Below are 15,828 nucleotides of genomic sequence, written 5' to 3' on the forward strand. Positions count from 1 at the left end.
AGACACAGGCTTCCTGCAGGCAAATCCCAGCTCCGCCACATACAAGTTTAATGACCTTGACAGGGTACTCAGCCTTGCTGCCCCGCCGTGCTGCTCTGTAGGAGGAGGATGGGATGTAACCACATAGGACAATCGGGGAGATTAAACAAGGTTACTTCTGCTAAACGGTGAAATCATGTCTGGTGCCCCGTTACCTTACCTGGTCGGCCCGTGCTCTCACTCCCGGGCAGGCTTGCCCACTCCCGGTCCCTGCCATCCGCTCATGTACACTGCCCCTGGTGGCGTTGTGAGCCGGGGCAGAGCCCCTGCCAGGTGCTTCTAGAAGAGGATTTGGGGCAAAAGGCAGATCGCACTTGGGGTGCCTACAAGGGGGTCTTCCTCAGAAGCTCCTGCCCATCTGTTCGCAGTTTCAGGGACTCTTCCGTTGCTAAAGTCACAAAGACCTGTGGCCTGAAGTGTGACTCTAACTCCATTTCTAACTAAATTCCTGATTCCTAAGGTTTATTCTCAACCTTAAGCACCAAATGTGTCCCTCGATTTGATCTAACCCCAAATCCTAACCTGGGCCCCCCCCCCATCCTGAACTTCAGCTCTAACACTCACCCTGATTCTAAGCCCACCTGATCCTTACCCCAGTTCTAACTTGGGGCCTATCCTTAGCTGTAACGCTCACCCTAAGTCCACTGTCAGCCAGTATTTCCCCAAATTAATGGGTCATTTACTTCCACGGCCACGTTTCGCTCTACCTGTGACCCTTCCCAGCATGGAGTTACTTACTGTTTGTCCTAAGTGGATCTTTAAAGAATTTCACTTCAGCGTCATTCTGAGCAACTAGATCCCAGATGGTTGGTTGTATTGTTTCTTTTCTTTTCTTTTCTTTTCTTTTTTTTTTTCGAGACAGAGTTTCACTCTTGTCATCCAGGCTGGAGTGCAATGGCATGATCTCAGCTCACCGCAACCTCTACTTCGCAGGTTCAAGCAATTCTCCTGCGTCAGCCTCCCAAGTAGCTGGAATTGCAGACACACGCCACCATACCCAGCTAATCTTTGTGTTTTTAGTAGAGATGGGTTTCACCATGTTGGCCAGGATGGTCTCGAACTCCTGACCTCAGGTGATCCACCCACCTCGGCCTCCCAAAGTGAGTGTTGGGATTACAGCCTGTTAGCCACAGTGCCCAGCCTGGTTGTATTGTTTCTAACAGATGTTAAAATAAACATAAAAGGTCTAACATTTTAAAAAATGTTTCTCCTTGTGCCTCCTACCTACGATTATCTCCCATACCATGGGAAGGACGCGCGGCTCTTTAGAAAGGACTGAGCTGCGGAGCCTAAACCACTGGCACCGCCAGCACCGCTGTGACCCATGCCTGTTGCCAGGCCCCATGGGGGCTGCAGCGCCCTCTGGGGGCAGAGCCCAGGAGCAGCCCTGGCTCAGCCCCCCTTCTCGGCGGGCAGGGTCCCCAGCGTCCTACTCTCTCTGACTTGACATTTGGTACATCCCAGCCTGGGTACCATGCGCACTAGCTATGGAGTTTCCTTAATTGTGAGGAGCGGAGAAAGGCGAGAAGGGAGCCCCTTACTCCAGGCATAGGTGCTGGAGGCACCTGGGGTGTGAGGCGGAGACAGGGTTGAGGTCCGAGGAGGAGAGGGGGCCAGCTGGCAGGGCCGGGCTGAAGGTGAGACCCTGAGGCATGGAGAGCGGTCAAGGTTGGGGCCAGGAGTCAGAGTGAGGCTGGGGTAGGGAGAAGGGTGGATATGGGCCAGGACAAGGGGAGGTGGAGGGTGGGAGAACAGCCCGGCCAGGCCCCGGGACAGCAGCCGGCGGTAAGAGCCAGGTTGGGGTTGGGGGCAAAGCAGATTTCTCAATGACTTTCCCAGAGGTGTGAGGGAGACCCTGGGCCTCAGAAGGAGGCCCCGCAGCAGGGCGTGGCTGAGCTGCTACACAGGAAGCTTGTTCTCTACTCTGGGCCTCAGTGATCGAAATGTCCCATCCGGGTGTGTTGGGAGCACAGCGTCACCTCCTGCCCAGCCCCTCCACGGTGGGGCCCCCGATCTTGCCTCCCTCAGACCCCAGGACCCCCACAGTTGTTTGCTCATCCCTGATCATTTTCTTTAATCCCCTGAAAACAAATCCATGTTTTGTTTTGTTAAGATCCAAGATGTGTTTATTTTCCTATGATTCGTAAAGCACTTCATAAAGCAGAAAGATTTTAAATTTGTGTGTGTGGGGGGGGGCGGGATTTGTTTGTTTGTTTTTAGAGACAGAGTCTTGCTCTGTCACCCAGGTTGGAGTGCAGTGGTGCGTGATCTCGGCTCACTGCAGCCTCCACCTCCCAGGTTCAAGCAATTTCCTGCCTCAGCCTCCTCAGTAGTTGGGATTATAAGTGTTCACTACCATGTTTGGCTAATTTTTGTATTTTTAGTAGAGATGGGGTTTCACCATCTTGGTCAGGCTGGTCTTGAACTCCTGACCTCATGATCCACCCGCCTCGGCCTCCCAAAGTGCTGGGTTTACAGGCATGAGCCATCGTGCCCGGCTTACCTGTGTGCTTTTAAAATATACCAAAAAGCTATCTTCACATACATTTTCTCACTGGTTCCCACAAAGATCCCTTGAAGTCAAGAGGAGCTTCATTCTCCCATTTGACCGCAGCAGAGCGTGAGGATCAGGGAGGGAGGTAAACATGCCAAAGAGGGCCACAGACTACCAAGTGAGGATTGAAACTCGGTGTCCTGACTTCTAACCCAGTAAGCTAGCATTAGTTGACATGTAAACACCTGAGATATAGTCCAAAGATGAAGCACAGGTGACATATTGGGACTGGATCTTCTTGGTCAAAGGGTCAAACTGAGAGAATAAAACTTCAGGACTAGAATCTGGGCATCTGGGATGGTAGGTGGGTCAAGGGTGGTGGCCCTGATCAATTCCCATTACCTAGCTGCTCACCCACGCCAGCGGTGGACTAAATCCTATAATGCTTGTGCCATGGGAATCCCTCAGGTACTAACCTAAGTTCCATCTATGACAGTCAAGACAACACATTTATCACCTGTTCCCAATGTCCCAGGCCTCCCACACCTCCCTTTTTAAGGGTTTTACCACCTGTCACTCAAGGAACACAGAGAAGGATACAGGATGCGCTAGTGAGGGGCAGTGGCAAAGTTCCTGCAGACTCTGGTCTCTTTCTTTAGGAGGAAATTCTTGAAATTGGTGCTTCTTTCCTGCCACATGGCACTCCCCTCTGGAGATGATCCCAAGGCAAGGCTACCCTGGGTCTTGGACTTCCCCACTTGTCATGGCGGGGTTCCCATGCTTAAGGCCCGCAGCACTGAGCAAGAAAGGCCTCTCAGCTCTGCTAAGTCCTGAAAGACACCTCACAAAACACGGTTGTGCTAGGCAAGTGGCCACAAGCCCATGCCTGGGAGAGCCCCCTCCTATCCAGGCAAAAGGCTTCTCAGTGGTTCCTCTGGGGCTGCTGAGCAGAGTCTGTGATCAGAGCATCAGACTTTCAAGATTCACATCTTTATTAAAGGCTGTGACAGTGGAGGCAGGGCAGAGCACCCCTCAGCTACATCTGAAGACAGCAACACATGGCAAGGCTGGAAGTCAGTGGACCCAGTCTCCCTTCCTCCTTCAATCTACATCAATATGTTTCCATAGGTGCTTCAGAACCAGCACCTGCTTTAACAGTCTGGCATCAGAATCTTACTTTAAATGTGTCAACGTTCACTGCTAGAGCCACACTCCCGTCATGGGAACAAGATCCTACAGAATCCCTCAGTGAGTCTTCAGGGCCCGCAGGGGACGGGGCTGCAGTATGGGCAAGCAGATCTCACCGATGTGAAAGCTGAGGTCATCAGCCGTGGAGGCTAGACGCCTGGGCTGTCTGGGAAGCATCCCAGGAGCAGGGAGCCAAGGAGGACGGGTGGGAGGGAGGCAGGAGGAGGAAGGGTCCGCAGTTCTGCTAATCAGAGAGGACAAGCCTGACCTGCCTGCGTTCTGCTGTTGACCGCTGGTGTGACCGCAAGTTGGGGAACTAACGGCTTGGAATGGGAGCTAGAATTCAAGAATGAGAAAGTTTCCTGCCCATTGCCTCAGAGGCCTGCTTTCCATTCCTAAAAATGCAGGCTGGCACAGCCAGAGGGCAGCTCCGAGACCATGGAGGCCAATCAGCCCATTTTATAGGTGGGGACGCTGGAGCTTAGGAAGGGGCTTTTTCCTAGGCCACACTCACTGCACAGAGACAGGGATGGGACTTTCTCTGCTGTTTCACACCCTTCCCCTTGGAGGAGCCGTCTGTGAGAGCAGCGGTTCTCAAACTGGAGTATGCACCAGTATCACCTGGAGAACCCATTAAAAGAGAGACTGCTGGGCCCCACCCTGAAGCTTCTGATTCCAGAGGCCTGCGGTGGAGCCCACGGGTCTGCATTTCTAAGAAGCTCCCAGGGGATGCCGATGCCCTGGACTACACATTGGGTAGTTGGACCCTCCTTGGGAGGTCTGAGGGTGAGGGCGGGGCAGGAAGAGCCAAGGGCCATGCTGTGAGGGTCTGGTGGCCTGAGGACCAAAGAGCAAAGCTGTGGCCAAGCAGAGGTGTCTGTGCCCAGGAGGAAGGAAGCAAACTTTGGAAGGTCAGGCTTTGAAAGCGGGGACATGCGTGGACCATCAGCTTCTGTCTTTGCTGATGAGGCCCCCGTGGGCTGAAAGGGGAAGGGAAGAGCGTTGGCCGCTGGGCGGGCGGAGGCTGGAGGAACCTAACCTCACGAGGGGCAGTCTGGTTTGGAAGGCACTTCGAGTGGGAGCGTGGCCAGCACCACCTCGGACTGCTCCCTGCGGGAGCTGTCAGCAGGTCCGCTGGCACAGCGGCTGGGGTCAGGGCAGAGCTGTAAGGACACCCAAGGTAGTGGCAGGTGAGATGGCAGAGGCAAGACCAGGGCCACTTAGAGAGCTCAGAGGTCATGCCTTCCTCACTCAGGACATCTCTGGTTCTAGCTCCTGGAAGGAGGGGCTGGGCGCCTGGTGAACACCCGGGGTGGTGGGGCCTCAGCTTCGGAAGCTTCTCTGTAGGATGTCTAGAGAAGGGAAATTTGGTCCCAGAGAGAGGGAACTGCTTCTGAACCAAATGACAACTGAGAGCTGGGTACCAGGACCTGGGAATGCTGTGATGGGCGGGGCCTGGCTCAGGGACCCCATCCCTCTCTGCCCACCAGAGAACCCGAGCCGGTCACCCACTCCTCTCAGCTCTGCTGCGAGGCCCTCTCTGCCAAGCCAGGGCCAGCAAGGGGGGTGGAGACACCTGCCCGTGCCAGCGCCGGACCCTCCGACAGGCCTTCGAAGTAGGTGGCCAGAGCCTGCAGGTTGAGAGCAGGCTGGGTGGGGGACAGCGTGGCGGTCTGCAGGCTTAGGTAGCAGATGTACTTCTTCAGGCCCCCCTGCCGGTCCCGGCGGTGTGCGCTCAGCAGCTCCACGAAGCTCACGTTGTGGAGGGCCAGGAGGCGGGCCTCGGCCCGGGACAGCACTGACGCCTGCACCAGGGGCTGCAGGGAGGCGAAGCACTGCAGGCTACTGAAGGGGTAGACGTGCTGGGCCAGCTGGGGGCCCGGGGAGACCTCAAGGAGGCGGCACAGGTCACGCATGGCCAGCACAGCGGCCATGGCGCTGCGCTCGCTCATGTTTCTCGCCAGGTAGGTCTTGGCTAGGTTCTTGAGTTTGAAGCTGCTGGCCCCAGGAACACGCTCCTGGATGAGAGGCAGGGCAGCCAGGAAGCCCGAGATGGCCTCCTGGAATTCCCACAGCCTGTTAATGTCATCCAGGGCCCGGAAGAAGTTCGGGAGGCCAGGCCCCCACAGCTTGAAGCAGGCCAAGATGGGGCGGCGCATGGAGCTCAGGAAGCTGAGGAAGTGCTGCAGCCCCGCCTCCAGGGACACGGCCTTGGAGTAGATGCTGAAGGCTTCGGGCTGGATGAGCACGCGGAACTTGCTTTCCCGGTTCACTGCTGCCAGCTGGCTAATCTTCTGGGCTGGGCAGGAGAGAAGGGCGCGGTGAGGACCCAGGGGCCCACGGAGAGCTCTGGGGTGGGAGCAGGAGGTCTCCTAGGGCTGCCGACCCACCATCTAGAGACCTCACTTGCGGGCTGGCTGGCAGGAGCCACACCTCAGCCCCCAAATGCAGCTCTGCCCCTGGTTCTGATGGGATAGGGGTCAGAGGGGAGGCTGGGCTGCCCTCCAAACACTTCGTTGGCCAGCTGGGGATCCAGCTATCCCCTCCTCCACGATCGGCCCCAGAGTTGGCCAAATCCTGTGGATCCAGGTCCCTCCTGTCTTCTCTCAGCCTCAGCCACCTACCCTCAAGATCCCAGGCTGTTTGACCTTAATTCTCCATCCCCTGCTCCTTCCTCCAATCCCCTCAAGGACCCCGGCCCAGTCAGAGCCCTGGGCCATAGACAGCAGGCCTGCTCGGCCTGCTCCACTCAGAGTAAGGCCCAGAGCCTCCCACTGAGGGCTGCAAGTGACTCTCCTGTACCGTGAAGACGCTTGCTGTTTCTGTCTGGCTGGGCTAGCCTCCATGTTGAGTCCGTGCCATGGGGTAGGTAGGACCTGGGGCTCGGGCTCGAGGAGGGGCATTGCAGAGTCAGGGCGAGCATCGGAGGAAGTCGAGAGGCTTCCAGGATGAGGGGTCTGATCCCTCTGTGACCTTGGATCTGTGGGCAGCCCTGTGCAGCCACCTGTGGGACAGGCCCTGTATTCAGAAACGTGCAGCACAGCCAGAGGCCTTACTTGGATGACTGGGCTCACGGCAATGCGCTCACGCATTGCGTTTCTGTCTAGGAGTGCGCCCCCCAGGCTCTCCGTCTGAGAACTGATCAGAGGTGCACTCATGGAGGCACCTGTCTCCCTCGCACGCTCAGGCGCTGGCTAAGGCAGACATCTTTATTCAAGCCAGCAAATGCCACCCCGGGATCCCAGGTGATGAGCTGGAGTGCGCTGCCCCCGCTGGCTGCAGCTGTTGGCCAGAGCTCAGAGCTCTCCCTGGCCTGGCGGACGGCTCTGCCTGTACTTCTTTTGCAGACCCAGACACTAAGTTAGAAAGGGGTGGGGGTAGCCCCAGGAGAACCCACTTTCATTGTCAAGCTTGAGGTCAAAGAAAACCAGAGGCCTGTCTTCTGCTCGGGGGTCGGCGAGGCTCTCATCCAGGACCCTGAGGCTGCTGGGGCCCTCCAGCTGGAGGTCACTGGACTCGCTGCTGCTGTCATCGAGCTCTCGGGAGGACTGCAACATAGAAAAACCAAGCGTCACAGGTTCAGAGGGCCAAGGCAAGTGCATGTGCAGAGCACGAACAAACTCGTGTAGCTGGGGGCATCTGCGTGCACATGGGGGACGGTGTACCCCTGGGGAAGGGGACGTGTGTGCACAAGAGAAGGTATGTGTGCATGAATGGTGTGAACTGGGTGTGTCACATGTGAGGGTTACGTGTGTGAGCCAGGGCACACACCTTCATGAGCAGGGGAGGGAGGGTGACACAGGCAGGTAAGATGAGTATGTGAACATGCACGCGTGGGAGTGGGTCAAGGCTAAGTCTGTGTGTGCACACACAGTTACGTATGAGCTGGGAACCTGCGTTGACACAGCATATGGAAGTGAGAGGAAGTGCCAGTGAGTGTCTGGGTAAGTGCATGGTGCTATGTGTGGAAGCTCAGGGAAGGAGCCAACTGCTGTGGCAGGCAGGACCTGAGATGTCAGCTCCTAATTCCATCTGTTTGAGCGGACTCGGAAGAAACACCAAAAACTTGGGACGGGAGAAAAAAGCCTCATCTTGAATCCCAGATGATTCTGTGGAAGGGGTCAGGAGCCTGGCTTTTCTTGTCCCCAAAGTCGGCTGGGGTGCCGGTGTCCTGCCCAAAGGCTCGGGGAAGGACTGCTTGGCCTCCTGAAGCCACAGCTAGATGGACACCCAGGTCCGTGGCAGTGCGAGGACAGTGGAGGCCCTTGGCATCTGACCCAGCGGCTTAGAGAAACCTGAGTTCTGGGAGTCCTTCGGGTGAGGGGTTCTCTCCTGCCCCAAGGTCTGGTGGGCACACTGTTCGAGAATCCCTGGAGTCGGTGGAGGGGGGGGGGTAGCCAGAGGATGGGGGAAGGGCTCCAGCTCTGAGATTTTCCCAAGGGGCTGGGACTACAGAGGGAGGTGGAGCCTCTGTGATGGTAATACACAGAGTTAATTGCTTATCATCTGCTCAGCTGCCAAGCCCAGATATTTAGTCTTTGAGACCAACTTGAAACCTCCCGTGAAATGCCACCTGTGGATGTTAGTTGGAGACCAGCAAGGAAGGGACATGGCCAGCATCACAGAGCTGGGACAAAGTCCAGGGCAGGACTTGCGTTTTTCCTCTTTGTGAACTGCCTCTGGTTTCTCAACAAAGTTGGTGCCACCTGGTGCTGAAGCCTCAGTTAATTCTGGCCTCTGGCTATAATGTCCCTGGTCTGGGAGACAGCACATTTCTCCAGATCCTTCCAATGCCCACAAGAAACAGCTGTTTTCAACCGAGAGAAACAGAATTACTGCCCACAAGGGGGTTCTCCTAGGAGTGGCTGGGTTTCACTTGATTTGCATTTCAGAGCCCTGCTCCAGGCTTGCCAGCTTTCTGCCAGTCATTCTCAGAAGCAGACACTCACTATGAATCCATCCAGAGCTGGCTTCGCCTCTTCAGATCCAGGGATCTAGTTAGAGAGTCTGCCCGGGGTCTTGCATCTCCAGATCCTGATTTGGCCACGCCGTCAAAGCTGATTTCACGTGTCTTGCCCTGGGTCAGCCCCCACTGCTGTCTCAACCGTCGTGACCCGGTCTTCTCCCTGTAAGGAGCCTTCTACGAGGCATCTTCCTAGCCTGTGGCGAGGGGACTGGAGACTCCACCTTCTCCTGCTTTGGGAGAATCCAGTTTCTTCTCCAGCCTTGGCCGGGCAGCAATGCTCTCCCGTGAGCTGACGGCGGGGCTGGGCTCCCCGTCTGAGTCCTCCCTGGTTCCGATCTCTGGTGCCCATAGCTGAGGCTGAGTCCCTGCTGCCGTCCACTGACATGGCACACAGGGCTTTCTCTTTTTTGCTCTTCTTCCTGCTCCAGATGTAACGGCAAATGCCCCTTTGTGTTCCCCAGTGCCTTCACAAAGCTCTGGGCAATATCCCCGGCCTTAGAACCGGTCTCCTGGCCTTCAGATCTGCCCTTCTAAGAGCAGAGCTCCCTGAGAGCCACAGCGCTGTCTCTGCAGGCCACCTCTCCTATCTTCACAGCAGGGTCGTTTATGGCAGCCACTAGCACCTCATTTTTAGAGCCTTCCATTGTCCTGGGGCCAGGGAAATGTCCTTTGTCCTAAACTTACTGGAGCTGCCTTCTCTAAAAGACCTCTCCTGGCTCCCTTCATAAAATGACACCCCCTTTCCACCGAGCTTGTTAATGGAGGAGAGGCTGGATCTCTCAGCCCTGACTCACTTCCTCCAAAATTCCTCTTGCCTTGGAGATTTCCATAAAGTACGGCCACCCATGGAGCTGGTCTCACTGGAACTCCAGCCAGCTGTAAACCCACAGTCCTCCCCTGCCCCACCTTAAATGCCAGCATCACATCTGGGAAGTACAGGTGCATTTAAACAAGACACATTTGCCAGCAGGGCCATCAGACATAGTGGCCAGTGTGGGACATTCCCCCTTCCCTGCTCACTAGGGGAGACTCTCCCGTTCTGCCCCTGGACCCCACACCTTGGCCTTATTCCACAAATAAGGATAATTGGGTGTCAGGGGAGCATAGAGAGGGACAGTCACTGGAAAAGGCTTAGATTTGCTTGGAAGAGAAAGGGAAGGGGGATGGAAGAAAGTGGATGGGAAACAGCTTTGAGCCTGCATGCGAGGACCGGGAAGGAAGGGGGAAAGCTTTGCTATGGAATGGGAAATGCCAGGCGACAAAGAAAAGGGGAAGAGGGACGGAAGAAGCGCGGCTGGGGTTATGAGCTGGATTCCCTTCAATGTTCTTTCAAAAGATGCCAGTAAATACTGGGATTTATTTCTTTATTATAATTGGTTAATGGACATTGTTTCTTTGAATGCAAAACTGCATTCAGGCTGAGCCCCGTGAGAGCTAGGACTTTTTCAGGATCTACATGCAACTTGGATACACACACAATCTGGTTCATGAGCGACACCCATCTCGCTCCCCTTCCTCATGGATCTCACGGCCTGAGCAAGTCAACTGCATTCCAACTCAACACAGCAGCTCTAACAGGCGTCCCAAGGGTGCTCAGAGGTAGGGGTTGGATTGGCATCATCACCTTCCAAAAGTCTAGGAGGTGCATCAGGGAAGATCCAGCCTCTCCTCTCCACTACTATATCACACCGCAGTATGAAAATGTCACCTGCGTTCAAGACAGCTACAACTACAGACAAATGAGCAGCATTCCTCTACCGCAGACATGCAGTGAAACCCCCTATTCAGTGGTTCTTGACTTTGGCTAGGCATTCATAGCTTTAAAAAAAAAAAAAAAAAAAAAAACCACTCTTTAAGCCCAGGCTGCACCCAAGACTGACTCAATTAGAATCTCGGGGCGTGAGACCTAGGAAACTGTAGTTGGGACAACTCCCCAATGTATAGCCAGCTTGAGAACAACAGTCCTTATCACGGATTCGTTCCAGGTTTACTCATCAGCCAAACAACCACAAGCCAAACTCTCTGATAGTCAGCATCCAGCTTCTGGAAGATACAGAGCATCTGACATTCATGCTTATCAAGAACGCTCAAGCTCCTGAAGAACTTGCTGAGCACTTAAGCATCAGCCAGAGCTGGGATCGGTTTGGCAAGACACATGCATTGCTGTCTTTTTGCAGACACAAAACCCCAGCTCTCGCAAAGCCTCCAAGGCCCCACGAATACTGCACATGTATCCGTGAACTGGACCATGAACTTGGCCGGCCTGCGGCCTCTGCTGCCCTTCTGCCTCGCTCCCGCCTCTAGGCCAGCACGTCTGTTTCATTTTCTCAGATGTACACTCACCAGTCCCACGGCCCCTCCCGTGGATCAGCCATTCCCCACATTCCTCCCCTGGTCTGCCGTCACCACTGCCACTTCTGCCACAGGCTGCCCCCTCGCCGTGACCCCCTCCTCTTGCTGCTGCCACTGAGCCACCGGAGCCAGTCATCTGTCACAAGAGTGGGTGAGAACACCTATCCTAAAGCAGGAGCCCCAGGGCAGGCGCGTTGCTGACCCACTCACCAAGTCCTCACCCCAGGTACTCCACAACCAGGCCTGGGAGACTCAGCGCTCCACCCCATGACCATGTGCTCCTCGCACAAGCAGTGTCTCGATGAATCCCAAGGCCACAGCTGAAGCTCAAGGGAGGAGCCCCTACGTGCCCTGATACACTTGTTAAGTGTGATATTATAGCAGGCCAGTATTCTGCAACTTTCCTCACTGGAAGGCTGGATAAAAGCTCAGAGCTGGGGAGGACGGGTTAGGTGGGAGCCGGGGTCACCTTGGAAATGTCACCCCCCAACATGCTGGGGAGGAGGCATTGCAGTGGGGTGCTGCGGGTACTCTAGGGGTACCAGAGGTCTGGAAAGGACCCAGAAGTTGGGTGAGAAATGCATAGGGGGACCTAATTTGTTGGGGTTTTAAAACGTGTATTTTCTGAAGTTTGGGACTCCTGTAACAATGTTTAAAACATGTATCTGAAAGCTACATATGGGAAAGAAGTCCTCTGGCTCCCTCCCTACCTCCAGGCCTGCTCTCTAATATGAGCTCCGCGAGGTGTTTAATTCATCATCACCTGAAACGTGATTTTTCCCACGTCCTTAATTCACTGGACAGCCCTTAATGACTCCTTGCTGACAGCTGAGCACTAGCTACTCCACGTCCCACCCCCAATACTGCTGCGGTCCCTCTGCCTGACCCTCCATGCCATCTGGGGGGACTGCTGGCATTCCAATCCTGTTCTCCACCTTTCCTTTCTAGGCTTCTGCCTCTACGCAGGGTCAGTGGTAGCTTTAATTTTACCAAGATTATGGGATGGATAGAAGGGCCCAGACTTCAGAGGAATTTAGACCCTAGAAAGACAAGACTCAGTAACTGGATGTGAGGAATAATCAAAAGCGGGGTGCCCTGCGTGGCTCTGGGGTCTCAGCTTGTGCCACGGGGCAGAGAGTGGGGCAGACCACTGAGAGGGGAGGAGGAGATGCTGAGTTTGAGGTACCTATGGGGCATCCATGCGGAGCTGTGGAAGGTCACTGGTGGTGCTGGTCTGGCAGGCAGGAGCAAGCACTGGGTGTCGGCTACCCCTGGGCAGTAACTGAAGTCAGGGGTGTGAGACTTCAGTTACTGCCCAGGGGTAGCTGATACCCAGTGGGAGAATACACAGACTGAGAAGAGGAGAGGGCCAGCAGCAAAGCTGGAGGAGCCCAGGCCCAAGACAAAACAGAGCCTGCAGAGGAGAGGGAGGGGTGCCCAGAGCTGCAGGAGCAGGGAGCAGAACCCCCTGCACCCAAACAGGCAATCTCTCCAGGAGGGCGCCCGGCGCTGGGCGGGCATATGGTCAAGAATAATGACTATATGAGACACTGTGACTAGAGCGGTGACGGCCACCCTGGTGCTGGCGGGGAAGCACAGGAGGTGGGGTGAAGGAGCAAGGAGAGGGCTGAAGTGTAAACCAGGAGACCAGAGGAAGGGGAGCCAATCGCTCAAGAGGGAAGTGGGTGGCGTTTTCTGAGATGAGAAAGACCTCATTCAGGGTGTTTCGTTCAGAAGGCAGTGCATACGTGAGAAGATGTAAGAGAGATGCGGAGGAGGAGTGAGGCTCCCAGGGGGTCAGGGGGTGGGGCCAGGACACAGGGTGAGTCCTGGAGGCAGGCGGACATCCCTTCCACCCTAACGGGAGGGGCAGGGAAGAGATGTGATGGGGACAGATAAATCTGTACATAGAGAGCAAGATGTCAACTGTCCCGATGCCATTGGAGAGCTGCTGTCTTCTCCCTGGAGCAGAAGGTGCCGCCACCAGCTGAGGGTGAGCTGGGACAAGGGCCCAGAGTGAGGAAAGGCAGGCGGGGGCTGCCGTGCAGAGCGGAAGGACATGCTGAACAGAGCACCGAGGAGCCCTTCGCAGTCACAGGCCATCGCCCCTCGTTTTCCCAGATGTGTGGCTTCTCTCCCGCAGACCTTGGCCTCCAGGTGGCAGCACAGAGGCACCAAGCGCCAGAGTCCTTCCAGGATTTTCTGCTGGGCAGGGAGGTGCGATTCTGATGAAAGATGGGATGAAGTGGGGAGTGCACGGGGCTGGACAGAGGCGAAGGCAGGACTGAGAGCTCAAGGAACAGGAGGCTGCTGTCAGAGTCCAAGGGCGCCGGCTGAGGGACCGGCAGTGCTCAGGGATGGCGAGGTGCAGGGCACACCCATGGGGCAAGTGGCTGATGGGGGAATGGGGTGACGGCCCCTCAGAGATCAAGGAATGGCAGGCAGGGTGGTAGACACAGAAGTCACCCAGCAGGAAGGCAGGAGCTGAGCAAGCAGAAGAAATCTGGGAGGCGGATGCTCAAGTCTGCCCTCAGTGAGGGGGAGCAGGTGGGTGTCAGAGATGAGCTTGGGAAGCATGGGTCCCCCCCCCACCTCCCGAGAGGGACAGAGGATCCTCAGAGGCACAGAGGATCTTACCAGGCAGCCAGAAGGGGGCTGGAAGAGTCCAGAAAGCACAGGGCCTTGACCCCACCTCCCACCTCTGATACCCATGAGTGTGGGAGGGAAGGGGACATGGTATCCCCAGAGGAGAACCAAGTTCCAGTGTAGGGAAGAGACCAGAGCAGCCTGCAGAGAGGAGCTGGACCCATCAGAGAACGTGATGGTCGTGGAATAAGGGTTCGCAAGGGTGATGGTTCAACAAGTGTTTATTAAGCAGCCATGTCTGCCAGGGTTTGGGATAGCCAGTCCCTGTGCTAATGGGCTTCGATCCTGGCAAAGGCCCTGTGGAAAGGCTTGGGGTGGGGGGAGGGGCATGGAGGGCTGTGCTGTTGGCTAGGGACTCAGAACAGAGGAGGGTGCAGCGGGAGAGAAGCTTCCTTCTTGAGCAAAGAGGCCTGTAATGGTGGCCTGAATCTCAGCCATGCCTTAGCCTTCCCCTCTCAGCCAGAGAAGACCCAAGTCTCCCTACCCAGAGGTCCATGCGCGGCCATTCATTCATTCATCCATTCTTTAACCAAGAATTAATGAATGCCTACTCTCCAGGGCCTGTAAGAGCATGGGCTGTAGGAGGCAGCTCAGGGGCTGGGCAGGGGTGTTGGCTGCAAGGTTACAAGAGAGGGGCGGCACGCTCAGAGGCCTGCTTGACGGGGCCCCGGGATTGGGCTGATGGGAGGCCTTTCTGGGGAACAGGGTGGTGGGATTGTAATTGGAGAAGCTTCCCGAGGAACTTGGACTTGGAGGGCTTCCATGGGGCCTCTGTCAGAATCCCCAGGGGGAACACCTGCTCCAAGAGTCCGGGCTCTGCCTCCCCCTGCCCCCACCATGGAAGAAATGACAAGCTGGGGAGCCACAGAGACGGGGAGGGTAAAGAAGTGGTTGAGCCACTGGGATAAATAAGAGGAGCCCCGAGGGAAGCGGCTGCGGGATCTCACGGCCCCTCGTATCCGGCGGGATGGGCTGATGGCCCTTTGCAGCTGGGCAGGGTATTCCTGGGCATTGGCAGGATGGTTGAGGGGCCCCGTGGTGGCAGGAGTGTTGGCCTGGACCACGTGGTGAGACCAAGTCCGAAGGGGGGCCCGATGCAATCGAGGGTGCAAGTGGAGGGCACGGCGAAGGCGGATGGCTCTCTGTGCTCTGCACAGCAGGTGGCGGATCCCCCGGTGGACAGTAGGGCGCTCCTGGTGATCGGCAGGCTGGCTCTGAGGTTCAGCGTCGGGAACCGCAGCCTGCCCAGTGGGCTGGCGGGGAGGCGAAGCTGAGGGACAGCACGTACCAAGCGGCAGGACGGAGGCTTCTTGTGCTCTCAGCAGGGACAGGGCTGGCGAGGACTGCGGCTCGGCGGTCTCCGTGGGCTCCACGCACTTTCCAATACAGAACCTCAGACTGAGGGCTGGAAGAGACCTCAGGAGCCACCCGGTCCATCCTTTCACTCTATTCAGATCCCCTTTTCCCCTGGACCAGTGATAGCCCAGCCTCTAGTAGTAAACCTCCAGGGACAGAAGGGTCACTACCCATGAGGCCACTTGTTTCAGCGTGGAATGGATTTGCAGTTCTTTCTTACATGGGTAGAGTCAAACCTGGCTTGTTTGGCCTCTGGACAGCTCCCCCGTGGCCTCACACCCCTTCACCGGCCCCCACTGGCTGCAATTAACTAGGAAATGGCTTCTTGTCCAGCCCTCCTCACTGAGGACTCAGGGAACAGAAAATGCATAAGGGAGCTCCAGAAAATGGCCCTGGACATTCCAGAAAAGAGACGGGGTTCTGGACGCACACTATCAGCATTTCAGAGGAGCACGTATGGCTACTGAAGGCCCCTGCCCCGGTGTGGTGGGAGGGCTGGGGTGGTCCAAGCATGCAGCTGGCATTTGGAGACTGTCCTCAGCACAGCTTGGGACTCACTGCCTCATTGGAAAATTGCCCAGGCATAGGCAGATCTGAGAGTCACCTGCTGTGCTGTGCCCCTTGGGACCCGAAATGGGGGTAGGCAGGAGTCCTGGGCTGAACTTCTGGGCCACTCACCGAGTTTTCGGCATCGGAGTCTTCCGAGCTGCTGATCACCACAATGCGCTCCTCTGAAACGGGGAAGAGGAGCCGAATTATGCACTGCCTAGGATGCACGCTGGGAGGG

At 56.3% G+C, this 15,828-nt stretch overlaps 1 protein-coding gene across 13 annotated transcripts in view; it reads right to left on the reverse strand.

The window, feature by feature from the left end:
- Nucleotides 1–2,100: 2,100 nt before the first annotated feature.
- The window catches only part of PML (PML nuclear body scaffold), a 54,580-nt gene continuing 40,852 nt past the window's right edge, over nucleotides 2,101–15,828 (reverse strand). For 2 of the 13 annotated variants that reach the window (XM_074392678.1, XM_010332029.2), the window contains 2 exons: nucleotides 15,720–15,772; nucleotides 13,889–15,061 (listed from right to left, as the gene is read on the reverse strand). In XM_074392678.1, coding sequence (XP_074248779.1) covers nucleotides 14,330–15,061; nucleotides 15,720–15,772 — 785 coding nt within the window. In that variant the 3' untranslated portion in view covers nucleotides 13,889–14,329. The other 11 variants (XM_010332030.2, XM_074392680.1, XM_074392677.1 and 8 more) reach the window with 11 other exon arrangements.

Source organism: Saimiri boliviensis, chromosome 2 (assembly GCF_048565385.1).
Source record: "Saimiri boliviensis isolate mSaiBol1 chromosome 2, mSaiBol1.pri, whole genome shotgun sequence".
NCBI lineage: Eukaryota > Metazoa > Chordata > Mammalia > Primates > Cebidae > Saimiri > Saimiri boliviensis.